The 17,486-nt window shown below is 44.0% G+C and overlaps 1 protein-coding gene, 1 long non-coding RNA gene and 1 other non-coding gene across 4 annotated transcripts; 1 reads left to right on the forward strand and 2 right to left on the reverse strand.

Annotated features, from left to right (window-relative positions):
• Nucleotides 1–221: 221 nt before the first annotated feature.
• Nucleotides 222–303, reverse strand: trnas-aga (transfer RNA serine (anticodon AGA)). Its single transcript has one exon. It is a non-coding gene; the product is annotated as a tRNA-Ser (tRNA).
• A 9,972-nt stretch (nt 304–10,275) lies between these two features.
• Nucleotides 10,276–11,985, reverse strand: LOC147215604 (uncharacterized). Its single transcript, XR_015104183.1, has 3 exons — nt 11,940–11,985; nt 10,464–10,517; nt 10,276–10,387 (listed from the first exon to the last, which is right to left on the reverse strand). It is a non-coding gene; the product is annotated as an uncharacterized LOC147215604 (long non-coding RNA).
• Nucleotides 11,447–17,106, forward strand: lman2 (lectin, mannose-binding 2). 2 transcript variants are annotated; one of them, XM_086139295.1, is made up of 8 exons: nt 11,447–11,869; nt 12,872–12,990; nt 13,091–13,208; nt 13,545–13,624; nt 14,266–14,427; nt 14,656–14,770; nt 14,862–14,981; nt 15,826–17,106. In XM_086139295.1, exons 1-8 carry the CDS (start codon nt 11,734–11,736, stop codon nt 15,984–15,986), a joined length of 1,011 nt encoding a protein of 336 aa, XP_085995421.1. In that variant the 5' UTR covers nt 11,447–11,733; the 3' UTR covers nt 15,987–17,106. The 2 variants fall into 2 exon arrangements, with proteins under 2 accessions (XP_085995421.1, XP_085995419.1); XM_086139293.1 differs by lacking the exon at nt 13,545–13,624 and adding an exon at nt 13,429–13,511 and having other exon boundaries at nt 11,468–11,869.
• The last annotated feature ends 380 nt before the right edge of the window (nt 17,107–17,486 follow it).

Here is a 17,486-nt window from a genome sequence, read left to right on the forward strand (position 1 = left end):
TAAATATTTATATTTGCATGAATATAGGCTATTCAGAAGTGTGCAGACCATGACCTCCCCAATGAATACATATTCAGACCAGTCCAGATAGTGCTATGAATATGGGGGCGTCCTCAGATAAGTACCACAGGAATTTGCAAGGAGAAGAGTTATTGTCTGTAAGACATGGCATTAGAGAGGGGGGGAATGATTGACTTTCCAGGGTAATTAAAGAGTTGGCTCGTTGTCGGCAGGATTCGAACCTGCGCGGGGAGACCCCAATGGATTTCTAGTCCATCGCCTTAACCACTCGGCCACGACAACTTGATGGCATAAAGTTCTCAGAGGTAATCCTAATGGCACAAAGTGAAAGAAGTTGAAACAAGTTAACAGGCTAACTAGTAGGGTCAGATGTGCTAAAAACTGTGCCTACACAAGGGAAATGACTCGCAGAACAGAATGTGAGGCCGAAAGAGGCGTTGGTGTGGCCTCCCAGATGAACAGGTGGCATTGTCTCCACCAAGGCATAAAAAGGAGAAAGTAGCGTACTTAGTAAGTAGCAGGGTCAGATGTTCAAGACTCACACAAGTGAGGTCCTCGTTGTTTTTCTGGTTGGCTGGAGAAGTGCAAAAAGCGTACATCCGTTCATCCATCCATCCATCCATCCATCTTTGGGTTGTAGGGGCAGCAGCCCAAGCGATGAGGCCCAGGGTTCCTTCCCTCCCGCCACGAATTGCAACAAATCGATATTTTGATGGGTCAGACACCTGAAGTAATTCAGCCTCTTTAAAACTTCTGGCATTTCCAGATCACCTTACATTGTTATTCGAAGTCTGAAAATGACCTTCTGACCCCCCAAAGCCCACCATTGTCTCCCCAAGGGAGGCATCTCCTATCTCCAGGCCCGGCCGACCCGAAAAGGAAATTGAACCTGAGTGCTTTTTCGAAGACATCGCCATGGTAACGCACGGTGCTAATGTTGGACGCTTAGAGTGGGGTCGAAAGGTGTCGGAGATACGGGATGCCCTTTGGCTCTCACCGATGGGCATCTGTAAAAAAAAAAAAAAAAAATAGAACAGAAATTTATTATACAAAAAGCGCCGACCACCACACCATCTTAACGTTACATAATTAATCTGGGAGCTGTAATTAATCCAGAAATGGAGACGAGATTACACCTGAGACTCACATGCTCTGACTATTTCATTTTGGAGATAAAGGTATATGATCGAGAATCCCATTTTATTTTACAATAATTACCCTGTCCGACCTCTGATACCCAGCTCCTGGTGGAATAAAACTATCATGGCTGGTGTTGCCCTCGAATTAGTGTCAGTTTATAAACCCGTAATAACTATAGTGTTACCGGTCCTCTTGAAATGGCACCTAAAGGTGAACACATCTAATTTTTAAATAGATCTCCCCGCTGGTTGGAGTCTCAATGGTGATGCCAGTCGACCGGGGCTCCTTCCGGTGGCTCCAGCTTTCATCCACACCTTCTGGTTAGCCTCCGACGTCTCTTTCGCCGTTTTCAGGCATCAACAATGAGACGATTCGGGGCTCTGAATCATTGACTCGGCCGGTCGTGACGCCTCGAGCGTCCCAGACCTAATTATTTGTCCGGAGAAGCATGTGTAATTGCTTCTGTTCACCCAAAGGTTAAATTTGCTCTGGTTTTAGCGCCTTTTTAGAGCCGTAGCATCTCTGACGTCATGGAAACAATCAAAGGTTGAAGGGTTAGCGAAAGTTTAATGGGACATAAAATCATGAACCAGAACGCTTAGATGAGAAAATAACCCGCTGCCTGTGAATAGTTTTTTTTGGATGGATGTGCAGACTGCGTGTACAGAATGTTGAAGTGGCTCTGGGTTGGATCTCTGAGGGACGCCACCAGCTGCAGATGCAAAGTTTAGGCATCATCTGGAGCGAGTAAAGATAATTTCTTCTGCACCCTTGAGTTGTAAGTTGGATAAATATGTATGAATCAGTGAATCAGTGAGTCAATGAATCAATTAAATCTTTGCCATTTCTATGTTACACTGTGTTTCTCAATATCCATTGTGTTACCTGTTGATGTTTTGTGTCAGGTGATGTTGTAATATATTAATAATGTAATGAAATATATTAATATATTGTCATATTTTCATATTCTCATGTTGTATAAATGGAAATGCAACATTAAGTGAAGTTATAACATTTCATATGTGTTGCAATGGGATCGCAAGAAGAAGGTTTTAGGCACTAATCCATGTAAAGTCTCCATGTTCTTGTTCTCTTGCCTGGATTCTCCCGGCCAACACTGTGATCGACAGATGATCTTTACATTTTAAACCCCGTCTCCAAAAAAAAGGTATCATTTGTCAAACTGTTGGAAGGATTTTTTTTTCTTTCTTTATTTGTTTGTTTAGTGTTTTCGCCGAGGGTCGTCCATCTAGTATTTGACTGAGCTATAAAGCCCCCCCCCCCCCCCCCATTTATCTAATCTCACCAAATTTTCATTACCATTTTGATTTTTTTTCTAAAATCCCGTTTAATAAAGTGCCGATTCCTCAAAGGGCCCCGGGGCTGATTATGTTTTCATTAAACGCAGCCAGTCAATCACTTCCTGCCTCTGCGTTGCGCTGAAAGCTAATGTGGATAGAATACAAAATCGGGCGCGTTCAGGTCGATCAAGTCTCTGAGGCGACAGGATACCAGCGGCAGGGGTTCTGAAAAGGTGAGGGGCCGAGTCGAAGCACTAAACCGATCGCCAGCTGCAATTTCTTTTGTAAACAGACCTGTTAAATCTTTTTAATCCAGCGTTGAGATGTAATGCTATCATGTGCAATTGGAGCAGTTAGCCCTTTGCTGTGTCGACAATTGGAGGTATTTGTTCTGCACTTGGCCTGAAGGTACCTTCAGGTTTGTACCTTCGCCAAAGTGAATCGTCCGCCTCCATCCCCAATCCCTGTCACAAGGCAAGAGGAAGAAGCTCTTGTCGGAGGTTTCGCATCCATTCTGCAACTCGGCAGGAATGAGAGCGTTGCATCATTGGATGTCCCTCAGGAGAGTCAGCCCATGGCAGCTTCACTAGGGGCTAGCCTAGCGCTGATGCTAAGCTTTCTGAAAAAGCAGTGAAGGACTGATATCAGAGTGTAGCAAATCGAAAGCATCAGCTGGGAGAGAAAAACTGAAATACCTATTCCTCTTTTCTTGTTCCTCTTCTTTTACTTTTTAAAAGGTGCAGGTGACCTTTGCAAATCACTGCCGGTGTTACTCGCAGCCGCTGGCACCCGTCGCTCGTCGCTCGCGGGTAACAGTGAGTTTAAATCTGTGTCAATTATCTGACACATTACACATTAGATCTGCTCTGAAATAAGACATCTACTGCTAGAAAAAGAGGTCGTCAGATATTACAACACAAGGGAAATGCATAACCAGACACGCTGATGTAACAGCGGGCGACAGGAGTCACTCGGAGTTTTTTTTTTTTTTACTTTTGTGCATAAATGAACATACATACCGATAGCGACGTACAGAATGAAACCCCGGCCCCCAACCCCAACTGTAATCCCCCCCAGGCCCGGTCTTTATTGGTCGTTACGCAAGGATTGATGGATTTTGGACGAATGTGATCTGCTGTCCCATCAAGCACCCTGTTATCTTCCGGGTCCGAATCAATGTTCACCACTGCCGGGCCAGCATATCGATCGGCCCTGGGGAAACCTTCCATGGACCCCAGGGTCCCGAGGGAACGCACTGGGGCGGCCGCATTGATCTGAGTTACTCACATTCTTTAGGGTCCTAATGGGATGCAGAGCAAAGGTGCATTTGCTAGCATCCCGCCACTCTGGTTCCTTGTTCAGGGGTTAAAGACTAGCTTTAGCATGAGCAATGATAGCTCTTAGAGAGAAAAGAATTGTAAGCAAGTTCCCGAATCTGTATGATGTTTAGAAAGAGCTCACGATAACATAAAAGAATTGTACTTACAAATCAAAAGATTCATTTTGGATGAATCCGTCTTTTAGCTTTCATAAAACGTTGGTTTGTTCTCCATGGGGTTTAACCTGGACCTCTCAGCAGTCAATCACGGAGTCACCTGTCAATCACAGGGCTAGTAAATAGATATACAATCTAGTAGTCACATCTATGGCCAATTTAGGGTCATCAAAGAACCTGCTGACTTTTTTGGACCGTGGGAGGAAGTTGGAGAACTTCAGAGAGAACTCCGTCCACTACTGGATGACAATCTGGAAACTCCATCCTGTGAGATGATGCCCACCACGTTTGCCATAATGAAGTTCCTGCAGCTCCAGGTATCTGGTTTCCTTCAGAAGCTTTGGTTTCCTATGTGATGGACAAATGGTCTGACCAATGGCGTGCTTTTTCTTTTTTTTCTGAAGGAGCCTCCCTCCTGAAACAAAATTGGTCTCCAAGGTCTTTTCTGCCAGACGATTCTGGGTTACGGACCATCTGGACCATCTGTGGTGTCTGGAGCACGGGAATCACAACCCATGGTGATGCAGGGGCATGAAAAAGTGGGCCAGGAGATCTGTTCGTCTCTCCCGATTGGTCGGATGTTTAGCTCAGATGTTTGTCGGTCGGTGTTTACGGGAAATTAGCAAAAGTATGTTTACTCAAAGCAGGGGCGGAGCCATGGGGGGGCAGTTAGACCTCTGAGCCAGAGGGTTCCAGGTTCTGATCCAGTGGGTTCTCCAGCCTGGGTTCACGCCATGTTCCCTTTTTTGGGTTCTCTCCATGTTCCCCATCTAGAGTTCTCTCCATGTCCTTCTGCCTTGGTTCTCTTCATGTTCCCTTTCCTGGGTTCTCTCCATGTTCTACTACCTGGGTCTCTACTAGCAAGGTTCTCCATCCTTGGTTCCCTTGAATTTCTCCATCTGGAGGTCTCTCCAAGTCGTCCTACCTTGGATCTGTCAATGTCCTCCTACCTTGGCTCTCTTTCCGCTCCCTTTCCTGGGTTTTCTCCAGATCGTCCTGCCATGTATCTGACTATGGTCTCCTACCCTGGTTCTCTCCCGGTTCTCCATCTTCCCTCCGAAGTCCAAAAACAGTCATCTTCTTCTGTGGCCCCTGTGATTGATAGCAGGTGTAGTCCAGACCTTTGGTCCAGCAAATGGCTCCCTGCCCCGGAGCTCATCAGTAGCACCGACGTGGTTGATAATGAATGGAAACCTAAGCGTAAATGGAAACAAAAAGACATGTTTCGCGCAAAAGCAGGAATAAAAGAGCTCCAATCAAACACACACGCACACACACACGCACATACACACAGCCTCCCCTTTGCTGACAAAAAAGCTCCCAGAATGGTGTTTTTGCAAATGACGGCAATTTGGGCAATCTCCGGTGTGCCGAACGTGATCCGAATCCCCGATGCCGCTGGGATTTTATTTTAGTTCTTTTTCAAATTTTCCCCTAAACCGAACAAAGTAGCCACGTGAGGCTGGACGGAAAATGTCAAATTGTTGAACCGGAGGCTCGGAATTACCATATTTTGGTGCGGAATTAGGGACGTGAATCATGATGAGTGAGGTTGCAGGTGGAAAGGATCACGTTGAGTTGGAGGGGGGGGATTATCGTGGCGTCAACAGGAGAAAATTGGGGAAATTGAAAGAACAGAATCAAGAGAATCATCCCACGAGAACATCAGAATGATGGCAATCACATGGGAATTAGAAAGAGTTCGGGGATGTAATTACCTGATTTCACAGGGACATGATCAGCGGTTAGAGCTCCCGCGTCACAGCGGGAAGGTCCTGGTTGGATTACCGCATTCTCATGTTCTTCCTCTGTCTGGGGGTTCATCCCAAAAACATGCAGGAGGTTCATTGGAGAACCTCAACTGTGAATTGTTGTATGTTTCTATATGATATATGAGTGAGAGGGTGAACGGTTGGACTTCTCGGTAAGTGGCCCTAGAATTGGTCCAGGGTGAACCCCACCTCTCGGCCAATGACAGTAAGGATAGACTCCAGTCCCCTTTCACCCCTGCCTCCCCAAACCAAATGCAACCGAAGAGGTATAAATAATGAATGAATCCATCAATCAATTAATTGAATAATGAAATTCGGGGGAAGAGGATGATTGTCCCAACGGTCAAAAACTGAAGTCAACATGAGTAACATACCCAAGAGAAACCAATGGCTCTTATCGTATTTTCAGCAACGCTGTAGAGTCGCGGCTTGGAGAGTGGTAAGCCGTGACCGATCAAATCCAGATGAAACAAGGTCAGGTCACATTCTATCTGTATGGAGCCGATCACAACAGAGTGATGACCCTTTCCATGTAGAACAGGTCTGGGTCATACTCTTTTAGATGATCTACAGAAACCCCTCATCGCAAGACGTCAAGGTAACAAACACAGAAAGCTCAGACAGATCCCTAATCAAATCTGGCGGCCTTCTGCCTCGACCGCGATACCTAAAATGATACAAGATTAACTCCAGAACAGACAGTTACGATCATGTTCCAATGAGTGATGCATAATGCTGATGCAGAGTACCTTATTGCGACGTAGCCAGGGGGTAGCCTAGCTCTAACTTTAAGCTTTCTCAAAAAGAAAAAGTTCTTAAGTGCAAATAATGCCACATTGTGCTGCTTTTAGGCACCATTTCCAGTCCATGGGAAACAAAGGGAGCGATGCTAGGCTACACAGCTTTTCAAGGGACAGAAAGAGAAGAAAGGAGTGTGAAATTGCTTGAGGAGGTACACAACTTCCTCAGTATCCATGGATGTGCTCCCACTGCTTCTCTCCGAATGCATTAGACACATTTAGCCAAGCTAAGCTGCTGAAAGACCTCATGGATGCTATTAGTTTTAAACGGATGCTAAAGCCAAACACCGTGCCTACAGTTTTCTTTCATAAGCATACAATAGGTCCTTGGGAAATGGGTGGAGCCTGCTGGAACAAATGCCACAGTCTGGATGCTGAATGTTCTCCTGCAGGGATGTCAGAAACCCACGACTGCAGAATTAGCATTAGATGATGAAGGAGCGGGAATCGGTACGATCAGAGGAAACTGCCGAAAAGTCACCCGGCCACTCAGCACAGCAGTTAGCAAGTCTATAGGGAGGACAAAAAGTGGAGCTACTTACAACAGATGCTCTCTCCGTTAGCATTGCAATAAGTCTCCATCTCGTACATTAGCGACTTTTGCCAGCTCTTGCCTCTTGAAGTCCACATTCTGAAGCTAATTTGGACTTCTGTCTTCAACGTTCTCCTCCTCATGCACGTCTCTCTCGGGCTCAAACAAGAAGGGTTGCACAGACAATATGTTCATGTACCATTGGGTAAAATGAATGGGACAGAGCCCAGGCCAACTTTGCGAGGTCACTACCCAGATAGTGTTACGACATCATTAATAATGTTTTTTTTAAACATTTATACAAATCAAGATACGTTGGGAGATTTTATTATTGTTTCTACGTAGCCAGTACCAATATCGATCAAGCCGGACAATAACATCTTGGTAACTGAGGATCCCTTCAAACAAAGAGGTTGTCGGCCCCCTGCCCTGGGATGGAGATTGGAGGATGGTTCCACAGAAGAGGAGCTCGGTAGCCAAACGTTCCGGCTCACCATTCTGCTTCTAGAGACTCAAGAAACCGCAAATAGCCCCGCGTCTCAAGGGGTGTAGGGATCTGACCGGGTGGTCGGGTACTAAGTGTTCTTTGAGATACGATGGCGCCTGGCCATTTAGGGCTTTATAGGCGAGGAGAAGGGTTTTAAGTTCTTCTCTGAACTGTACAGGGAGCCAGTTCTGGAGAGAGATGATCCCTCACACTGGTTCCTCCTCTTGCTCTTGTGCAGCTGCACTCTGAATGAGCCAGAGGATAATCTGAGTGAAATTATCCTCAAAGAATCCAAATGGAAAGTCATGAGTTCCCTTTTTTTTTCTAGGAAAAAAAAACAAGGAATTAGAAAATAAAGGATCTTGAAGAACTTGAGTGACCTCCATTCATTCATTATCTGCACCGCTTATTCTGCTCACAGGGTCACAGGGGGGTCAATGCTAATTGACACCAGAAGAACAGGTAGGGTTAAACCTGGATGGGTCGCCTGTCTATCAGAGCAACATAAGCCATTTACCCTCTCCTTCGCATTTACGGTCAATTTAGAGCCTTCAGTGAAGCTCTATTTTGGACTGCATTTGGAAAGAGAACCTTCAGAGAACTCAGGCAGGTATTGATTTGAAGCAGCAACCTTTTTGCAGCGCCTTTTTGAGGCGCCTTGCTCAGTGACGTGATCTACAACGGTGGCGTGGTGTCAAATATTGATTGATTTTGTCACAAATTCGTCTGCGGGCAACAATAATTATGTCACGGGAGCGATCTAAACCTCTTTCTTACAAGAAACCACTGGATCACTAGGGGCCACCAGAATCAACCCAAAAAGGCCCTCCAATGATTTTTCAAAATCTCGTACTTTCGCCCCGATGGCGTGGTGGTCTTCACTCCCGTCGCTGCGGTAAGTAAATCCACGCTCTCCCGCTACGCTGCCAGCAGCCGAGGGTGTTATTATTCCTGAGCCACGCTTCACTCCTGGAAGGCCCCACCAGTGCTTTCTCAAGAAACTAAATCTGTCCCATGCGTTTTTTTTAGGGGGGGGGGCTGCACTCCCACTCATCATGTTTTCCCTGTGAAATAACCCAATCATGTTCTATGGGTGTCGCATCTGTTGAAGTGGCATCAGGCTGGTTGGCTCTGATCGGGATCAGATGAAGCCAGGTGGTTTCATGGTTCAGCAGGCCGGGACGCTCTGACATGTCCTTGCACGAGCGGCGGGGGGGGGGGGGTAACGGCTAAGAGTTAATGTCAGTGGGAGAACATATTCCCGCAGTTAATAATCAGCAATTCTTTTAATGTCCATGTCGCCTGAGTGGGGAAACATCCTTGTTTGTCCCATCCCGCAAGTTATCTTAGCACGAACTGGTAACTGTTAGCTTACATCAATCTGATCTTTAAATCTAGTTTTGATTTGAACCCAGTAAAAGTCCTGTTTAAATCCAGAATATATCTTGTTTGAATCTACGTTGAGTCCAGAATAGATGCAGATAGCATCCAGCGTAATTTGAGTTTCAATCCACAATAAATCTAGATTAAATCTAGATTTCATCAAGTAATAATCCAGGTTAGATCGAGCATGGATGCAGTTTACATCCAGTCAATCCAGAAGAGTAATATTGTACCCAGTATAATATCAGATTAAATCTGGCTTAATCCAGTTTGAGACAACCATATATGCAGAATACGTCCATTGTAAATGCAGCATAAATTCAATTTGAATCCAGAATAAATCTAGATTACATCTGGTTTAATCCAGTTTGAGTTCAAATGGAGTCCAGAATAAATGCACATTACATCCAGTGAAAATGCATTGTAAATGTAATGTCAATCCATTATAAATCTAGATTCAATCTGGTTTTAACCCACTATGAATCCAATTTAGATTCAGGATGAACATATTTTAAATCAAGTGTCACTCTACTAGAAAATCAGGTTCAATCTGGTATAAATCTAGATTAAATCTGGTTTTACTGGTTTGAACACAGTATAGACATATTTAAAAACCCATTGTTGATCCAGGGTACCATCAAATTGTATCCAGTACAATTTTAACCCTTAAATCCAGGGCTGGTTGGAATCTAGCAAGCAGTCAAAATACAGATAAAATACTTCATAGATAAAAATGACATCCAGTGTTAATACAGTATAATGTCATTTTCAATCCAGTCCAAAACCTAGATAATATCTGGTTTGAATCTAGTCATAATGCATTTTGAATCCATCAAAGACTGTTTATGCGTAAACCATTATTAAATCAGGTTTCACTCAAGTACATACCCAGCATTGTTGCAGCATTAATACAGTATAAATCTGGATTAGATCCGGTTAAGACCGAAACACACTGTGAGGTGAGACACCTGATGAGCACATTTATTGATCACATTATGGATGGTGGGCGTGGGTTTCCTCGCGGTTCTCTGGTTTCCTACCACAGTCCAAAAACAGGCAGGAGGATCATTGGAGAACCTATTTTTGGAGGGTTTAGCAGAAAAACGTTCCAACACCGCATGAACGTTTCTTTTCGAGGTTTGTTTTTTGATGGATTTGCACAATGTCCAAATGCTGTGACATGTCTTTCTCAAACATTTCCAAAAAGACCGGGGGATCCGTTGTTAGTTCTCAACTGACGGGCTTCCCCTCGGCTCTCCACGCTTTTTCCGAAAACACTACAAACCCGTTGTCTCATTTGCTGACAATGTTAGTTTATTTTTATATGTCCTCGTCTTGGATGCCGGCATCTCTTCACTGTCTCTACGTGCAGTCTGTCAGTCCATCAGCCACTCAGCTGCTGCCATCACCCCGCTGACGTCAGACGCCTCCCAACACACACTCACGAGCTTCCTCCCTGTTCATCAATGACAACACAAGTGACAAGCCGGTCTGTGTTAAACAAGGCTGACAGTTGATTTGGTTTGATTTACCCCATGCACATCGCTGGAGCAGCGTGCCAGCAGCCCGCCGATCATTTCCGCACACTGGTGCATGGATAAACAAAGAGAGACAGGGACATGTCAGACTAGTATATTTCAAAGCATGCATCGTGGGAAATAAGATGCATGCACCCTCTCAAGTCCATGGATGATATGATATGATATGATATATCATCTGTATGTTTGATGTGGAGATATGACCTGCTGACATGATGGTATCATTATAACTATTAGCATATTATTATTGATCTATTTATTTATCTGAGGAGCAACTCTCCCTCCTTTCACACATAAGGCCAATTGAGAGTCTTCAGTCGAGCAATTGCATGTTTTTGAAACTGGAGAACCCAGAGAGAAGCCTTGCAGACCTAGAAAAATGTAAAACTCCACATAGAAGGGACCCAGCAAAATAAACAGCAAGGATGACACTACTACTACAAACGGAAGAAGCCTCTCAGATGAGGGGTGAAACGTCTTCAAGAAATTCATTCCATCTGCCTTGACAAGAAGATTTCGACAAGAATTTACCATGACCTGGGTGACTAAGAACCTCCACAGACAAATAATAATAATAATAACAATAATAACAGCAATAACAACCACCACCATAACAACAACAATAACAAACACCACCACCAAAACAACAGCAACAACAACAGCAACAACAACAATAATAACAATAGTAATAATAATAATAATAATAATCATAATAATGTATTGATAACACTATTACTAATAAGAGCGTATTGTTTTATTTTATTTTATTTTATTTTATTTTATTTTATTTTATTTTATTTTATTTTATTTTATTTTATTGCGACGCGCGGGGGTTCCACGCACGGTTTCTCGGTCGTCTGTCTCTATCTAGTGGTGTGACATTCAAACTGCAGGTGATCTCTGATTGGCTTGCTTTGCGATGTGCTTTTCTGTGATTGGCTTATATATTTTGTCCGGGCTAAAAATACTATCCTGCGGAAACATACAGTGGTTAACTATTCCTACTGTTTTGTAGACTTATATTTTTATCATGTAAAAAATAAAGTTATGTGTTAGAAAATGTCAGTATTTAACAAATTGGTGTGTTTGTCAAGTTAGGGTTTGAAAACACAGTCGTTTCCTGGTGGAGAAACTTCGAGAAAGGCCGCCGGACGTATGCAGTTTCAGCCCGGACGAAAATGTCGGACGGACCGGGTTGATTTATGGAGTTTCGAAAGCCCCGAAATTCGAAGATAGTTACTCGCCCGGTTGTTGTTTGGACGAAATGGGGATGTTTGGAGCATGTGTAGGCGCGGTGTTTTGCCTTCTGGTGTCCAGACCGGGTTCAGTGCGCGGGGATATTACAGACGGAAACACGGAACACCTGAAGAGGGAACATTCGCTCATGAAACCGTACCAAGGTAAAGACGGCTCATGGAACTTAGTGCTAGCACGCCCGTTAGCTTCCTGGTAGACGTTAACAGACCACACCTTCAGTATGTTGGCTGGTTTATGAAATATTCCATGGCAACTGTCAGTCTTTTAAATATAATTTTGTATCTAATTTTGTAGTAAAGGCCTCCTGTAGCTCAAATTCAACGTCAGGTGTCCGGGTGGTTATACTAGAGATGGACAGACGTCACAACTTGAGGGCGGAGGGGGTGCATTTATCCGGCACACCAAGCGGTTAGCATTACTAAGCTAATAATTAAAGTTATTTAGTAATTTAATTGTTCAGTTCTTACACATTGCTAAATGCTTCCTGAATCGCAGAGGACATGGACGTCCATAACTAGGAATAAAGTGGTGGATAGTTCTCCCCACAGTAAGTAACTTTTTGTCACCAATAATTGTTTCGTCTTATTTAGCTATTTGCAGCTAATCTAATAATAGTTACATGTACATATTTAGGTTACCTACATCTTTATTTTCAGGGACAGAACTTATTCAAAACCAGCTATAAGATTTCTTTGCTAGTGTTTTATATCAACAATAATTGTGTCAGGTTTTGAGGCCAGCCTCCCCAAATCCACATATAAAAGGTCCAAGCTCACTGATCATTAGTTACCAAGCTCATATTTTATTATTATTGTCATTATTATTATCTGTAATGCTGAGATTATAAATTCCTACCCTGTGTTAGACAGGTGTGAAAAACCTGACTGCCATTCAAGGCACTTTTTGTTTTGTTAAATCCCCTATTTATTTAACTTCCTGTGTGAATGTGTTGCCTGACTTAAGAGATGCTGAATGCAGGTGCCGCCTAATACAACAGGTTCAATAATCTTAAAGGACGCGATTGAGTTAAAATCCTCAGAATTGTAGCTCAACAGTAAAACTCTTCTTAAGCTTACCTCCTGGAGCATCTGATCTTGAAAAAAAAGAACTGTTCTGTCCTACATCCTGTGTGTTGTGTGGCACAGGTGTGGGTAGTAGCCCAACGAGCCAGTGGGATTTCTCCGGCAGCACCCTGGTAACCAGCTCATACGTCCGACTGACACCAGATGAGAGGAGCAGGCAGGGGTCTATCTGGAACACAGTGGTGAGGGAGATATCTGTTTCTTCTGGTGACTGAGAGACAGCCGAAAAATCAGATCTTAGAAGAAGCGATGATATTTTTTTGTCCTCCGTCTGTTGTGCAGCCGTGCTACCTGAAGGACTGGGAAATGCACGTTCAGTTCAAGGTCCACGGGTCAGGGAAGAAGAATCTCCATGGCGACGGCATCGCCATGTGGTACACAAAGGACCGGCTGCATCAAGGTGAGGCTTTTGACCGGAGTGCAACCCAGTGTCGGTGGAGTGAGGCCTCATCCGGGATGAATTACTCTTCAGTAGAACTTGGGGTTCCTCTGGTAGTTTCAGGTTACTTTGAAGAGCCTGGGTACAAAGAGAAGACCTCTGTGGTGATGGCCTCAGCTCTGGTAAGACCTCCGCCTCTCTAAGCAGCTGTGGCTCACCTGGTCCTCTGCCTCCACCTCAGGGCCCGTGTTCGGGAACCAGGATCAGTTCCTCGGCCTGTCCATATTCGTTGACACCTTCCGCAACGACCTGCACGGCATGGACGTAAGTGTTGATTGACGGCTTGTCTCTCCGCAGGGCCCGCCTTCTCCGACCACGCCCTCTTCCATGGCCTGGTGGTTTTTATAGATACTTACTCTAACGATGACGCTGTCGACGTGAGTGGTTTCCTCTTGCCAGCATGACGTCACGTCTCCGTGGTGGTCTCTCTTAATACCTTAAATGTTTTGGAAGTTGGCATGTGTGTTTGTGTGCGTGTGTGTGTGTGTGCATGCGTGCACGCATGCATGCGATGTTCCCTTGCATGGCGTGGGATTGACCATGTCCATCGACGATGGATTGAAATTCACTGGAGGTCGTCATGTGACTTGGTCTACATTCACACTACGTTCTGTCATTTCTTATCATCTATTATTTTTAATATTCCATTAAAGATGTGAATCCATCAATCAGTAATCCTGCTCAGTGCCGGATTTATAATATTGATAAAATATAAGGTAACAGAATTGCAGCTAATTTGATGAAATGTATCAGTTGAAGTAGTATTTTCAAGTGTCAGTGAAGTAAAGTATCAAATATTCTCCATGGCGACGCTGAAGATCACCTATTTGACCTCGAGGTTGTCAATCATCTGTATTAATCGATTGCTGTCCGCCCCCCTCTGGGTGGGTCTAGATTCAGTATTTGATGCCTGAATTTTGGCCAAGTGTGATGCGTTGTGAACATAGGCTAACCCCCCTCCACCTCCCCAACCCCAAAGGTCCTGGGTTCTAACGCCAGGGTTTCTCTGCCCCCCTAGCGCTCCTTCCCCTACATCTCTGCCATGGTGAACAACGGCTCGGTCAGCTACGACCATGGGAAGGATGGCCGTGCCTCCGAGCTCGGCGGCTGCTCCGCTGAGGTCCGAAACCGGGAGCACGACACCTACCTGGCCATCCGCTACTCCAAGGGCCGGCTCACTGTACGTAGCAGCGCCGGGAGATGATTTTGCGTCAAGCAAAGCAGAATTGAAATTACAAAATGAATTAATTTTCCAAGTGGAGCTTCCTTATTGGAGAGACCCTTATTTCTAAATGTAGTACTTCACTAAAGCACACTGACTACTTATTGGTCACTTTTTTTCTGTGAAACCCCGCCTCTGCTCATTCCCACGGCAACCAGTCGGATTAGCTCTCCTCTGTCACCACAGGTGATGGTGGACGTAGACGACAAGAACGAGTGGAAGGAGTGCATTGACATCGGGGGCGTCCGGCTTCCTACCGGGTACTTCTTTGGTGCCTCGGCAGCGACGGGGGATCTGTCAGGTGGGCGGAGCCGGAAACCACCGCATATCGTTTTGGTGGATTTAAACTTTGATCAACCCTTCTAAACCCGGTAACCTGCCCCCTTGCTCAGATAATCACGACATCATCAGCATGAAGCTCTACCAGCTGATGGTGGAGCATACGCCTGAGGAGGACAACTTGGACTGGACCAAGATAGAGCCCAGCGTCAGCCTCCTCAAGTCACCCAAAGGTGGGTGGAGCCTAATCTAATCGACACCACTGTGATGCAGGGTTCCCCATCCAGGATTTAGAAATGGAGGAGTTTGATCGATGAGTCAGATTATCAAAGTTAATCCCAGCTTTTATTGTTTTCAAATGTGATAACTAACACATGCCTTTACTTTTGTAATATTAATAATCCCAGTTCACCCTCTGTGATCTACAATTGATTATTAATCTGAAGTCCTCAACACGATTCTGAGTCATCTCTGGTCATTAATATACAAATACAGTTTTAATTCAGCTTTTTTAAAATCCCTGTAGCTCTCATTGTCACTTCAGATTAATATTTTCATTTGCTTGAGATTGAAATGGTCCCAAAGGTTGAAGGGGAGTATTATTATTTACATTATTATTGCAGCTGATGAAAAGGCTGGTCCCCATCATCGATTTGTTCTATTTTTTTTGTTGTTGTTTTTCGGTTTGTTCGTTTGTTTTTCAGTTTTCACATTTTTTTTATTGTTCAAATCGGGCGGTAATAATCTGCCACATTATCGGTAGAATGTTTTTGTTTTTCTTTGTTTTTCCATTTTTAAATGTTCTTTTTGAAAATCCAGATCATCACCGCGGCAATGATCCACCACAGCATTTGTAGAATGGTTTTATTTCTTTAATAATTTTTTATTGAGAAAATTCAGATTCCACCCTGTTATCAGTGGAATGGCTTTATTTGTGTTTTTTTTTTTTTTTTATCGTGAAAATCCACATGGGAGGAAAACAATTACATGAAAAAAAGGACATATGCGGATATTAAGGGTTGATGATAAAGTGGAGAAGCAAACGCCACAATAACCTCTCTCATCCCCCCCACTCAGACAACGTGGACGACCCGACAGGAAACTTCCGGGGGACGCCGCTGACGGGCTGGAAGGTCTTCCTGCTGCTGCTCTGCGCCCTGCTGGGCATTGTGGTGTGCGCCGTGGTGGGAGCTGTGGTGTTCCAGAAGAGGCAGGAGAGGAACAAGAGGTTCTACTGAGGAGAAGGAGGAAGAGGAGTACCAGGGAGGGGACGGGGGTGGGTTCCAGAACATCCAATGTGAATTTATTTTCTAGAGATTGTACAGACATTTATAGAATGAAGCACTGCGTTTGGACGAGGGGTCCCGCCCCTCGCTCCCCCCCTCCTCCTCCTCCTTGTCCCGGGATTATTTATCAGAAAGACGTGAGCGGTGCCTGAAAGACACGGTTTGGGGCTTGTGCGCGGCGGCGCTGCTGATTCCGGTTTCTTTTAATAGGTGTTTTAAATCTGACTCTTTCCTGTGGGAGGTAGCGCCACCCAGTGGTTGGTTTACAGGGCCCCGGTGTTGGATGAAGGAAAAGGTCTCTGTCCTGATGAACTAAATCCCTCCGGAGGAACCAAACATCTCATCTGTTGGTTTTTTGAGCCTTTCATTTGTTCTTTTGTTCCACTCAATTTTTGTTCAGATTATCTTTAATTTCACTTTGAATGAATTTGCAAGCGAAAACCTAATGAGTTTCATCAATGCTCTGTTCGCTTTGATTTAGTTCATCTCTGACGTTCAGGCTGTTTTTGTTTTTTTTCCTGGAAATGACCACAGCACAGCAGAAAGTTCTTCTAGGAAAATTAAAAACGATGATGGTGTAAAAAACAAAACAAAGCAAACCAACAAAACTGCTCCCTGTCAAATGTCGTGCTCTGAAGTTTTTTTTTTCGTCTGACAACCGTTTTCAGCAAAGAGCTATGGAGCAAAAACATTTTTCGTTGTTTTTTTTTTTTTCCTCCTTTTTCATGTTTTTTTTTTCTCAAAGACTTGTGGCGCTCTCCTTCTTGAATGGCGTTGCAGTAGCAATTTTGTTTTCTTTTTCTTTCTTTCGAATAAAATAAACAGAGCTCGAAAAGGAAAGCTGCATCAGGTTGAGGGTGTTATTTAAAAAAAAAAAAAAAAAAACACACAAAAGGTCTTCTCAGACATTTTGTTTTAATGAAATATTTCTGCCACGCCAACGGCCCCTCTGCCATAGGTCTGACTAACTAGGGAGCCGGATGAGCGAGAAGGCCGTAAGCGTCAACGGCACAATTAGCCTCGTAGTGCTGGTTTATTTGCAAATAAAAAAGGTGCACTTTTCTTAAACAAATTTGTCTGAAATGTTGTGTGTGACCAGGCCATGGAGAATTTCAATTATTTATTTTTTTCTTGTCTAAAACCCAGAACTTCTGTTCACATGCTTATAAAATGCCATTTTCTGCAACAGAAATTTAGTTGTTTTTTGTTTTGGTTTTTCTTCAGTTAATCCTAACGGTCATTTCTGGGGTGGCGGCAGTGAAAGTTTATATTCCACAAATTCCCAGATGAAAATTTCCATTATTTTCTGCAAGGGCACATTCAAGAAAGAACAAATTAAAAAAAAAAATTGAAATGAATTTCATGATATCGGCAAGGAAAATTCCTTATAATAGGCAACAACTTTGAGGAAAATTTTGAAAATGGAAAGATAAGTAGAAAAATAATAAATCA

This window comes from Fistularia commersonii, chromosome 31 (assembly GCF_037954325.1).
Source record: "Fistularia commersonii isolate RoL2024-O1a breed Wild chromosome 31, RoL_Fcom_v1.0, whole genome shotgun sequence".
Classification (NCBI taxonomy): domain Eukaryota; kingdom Metazoa; phylum Chordata; class Actinopteri; order Syngnathiformes; family Fistulariidae; genus Fistularia; species Fistularia commersonii.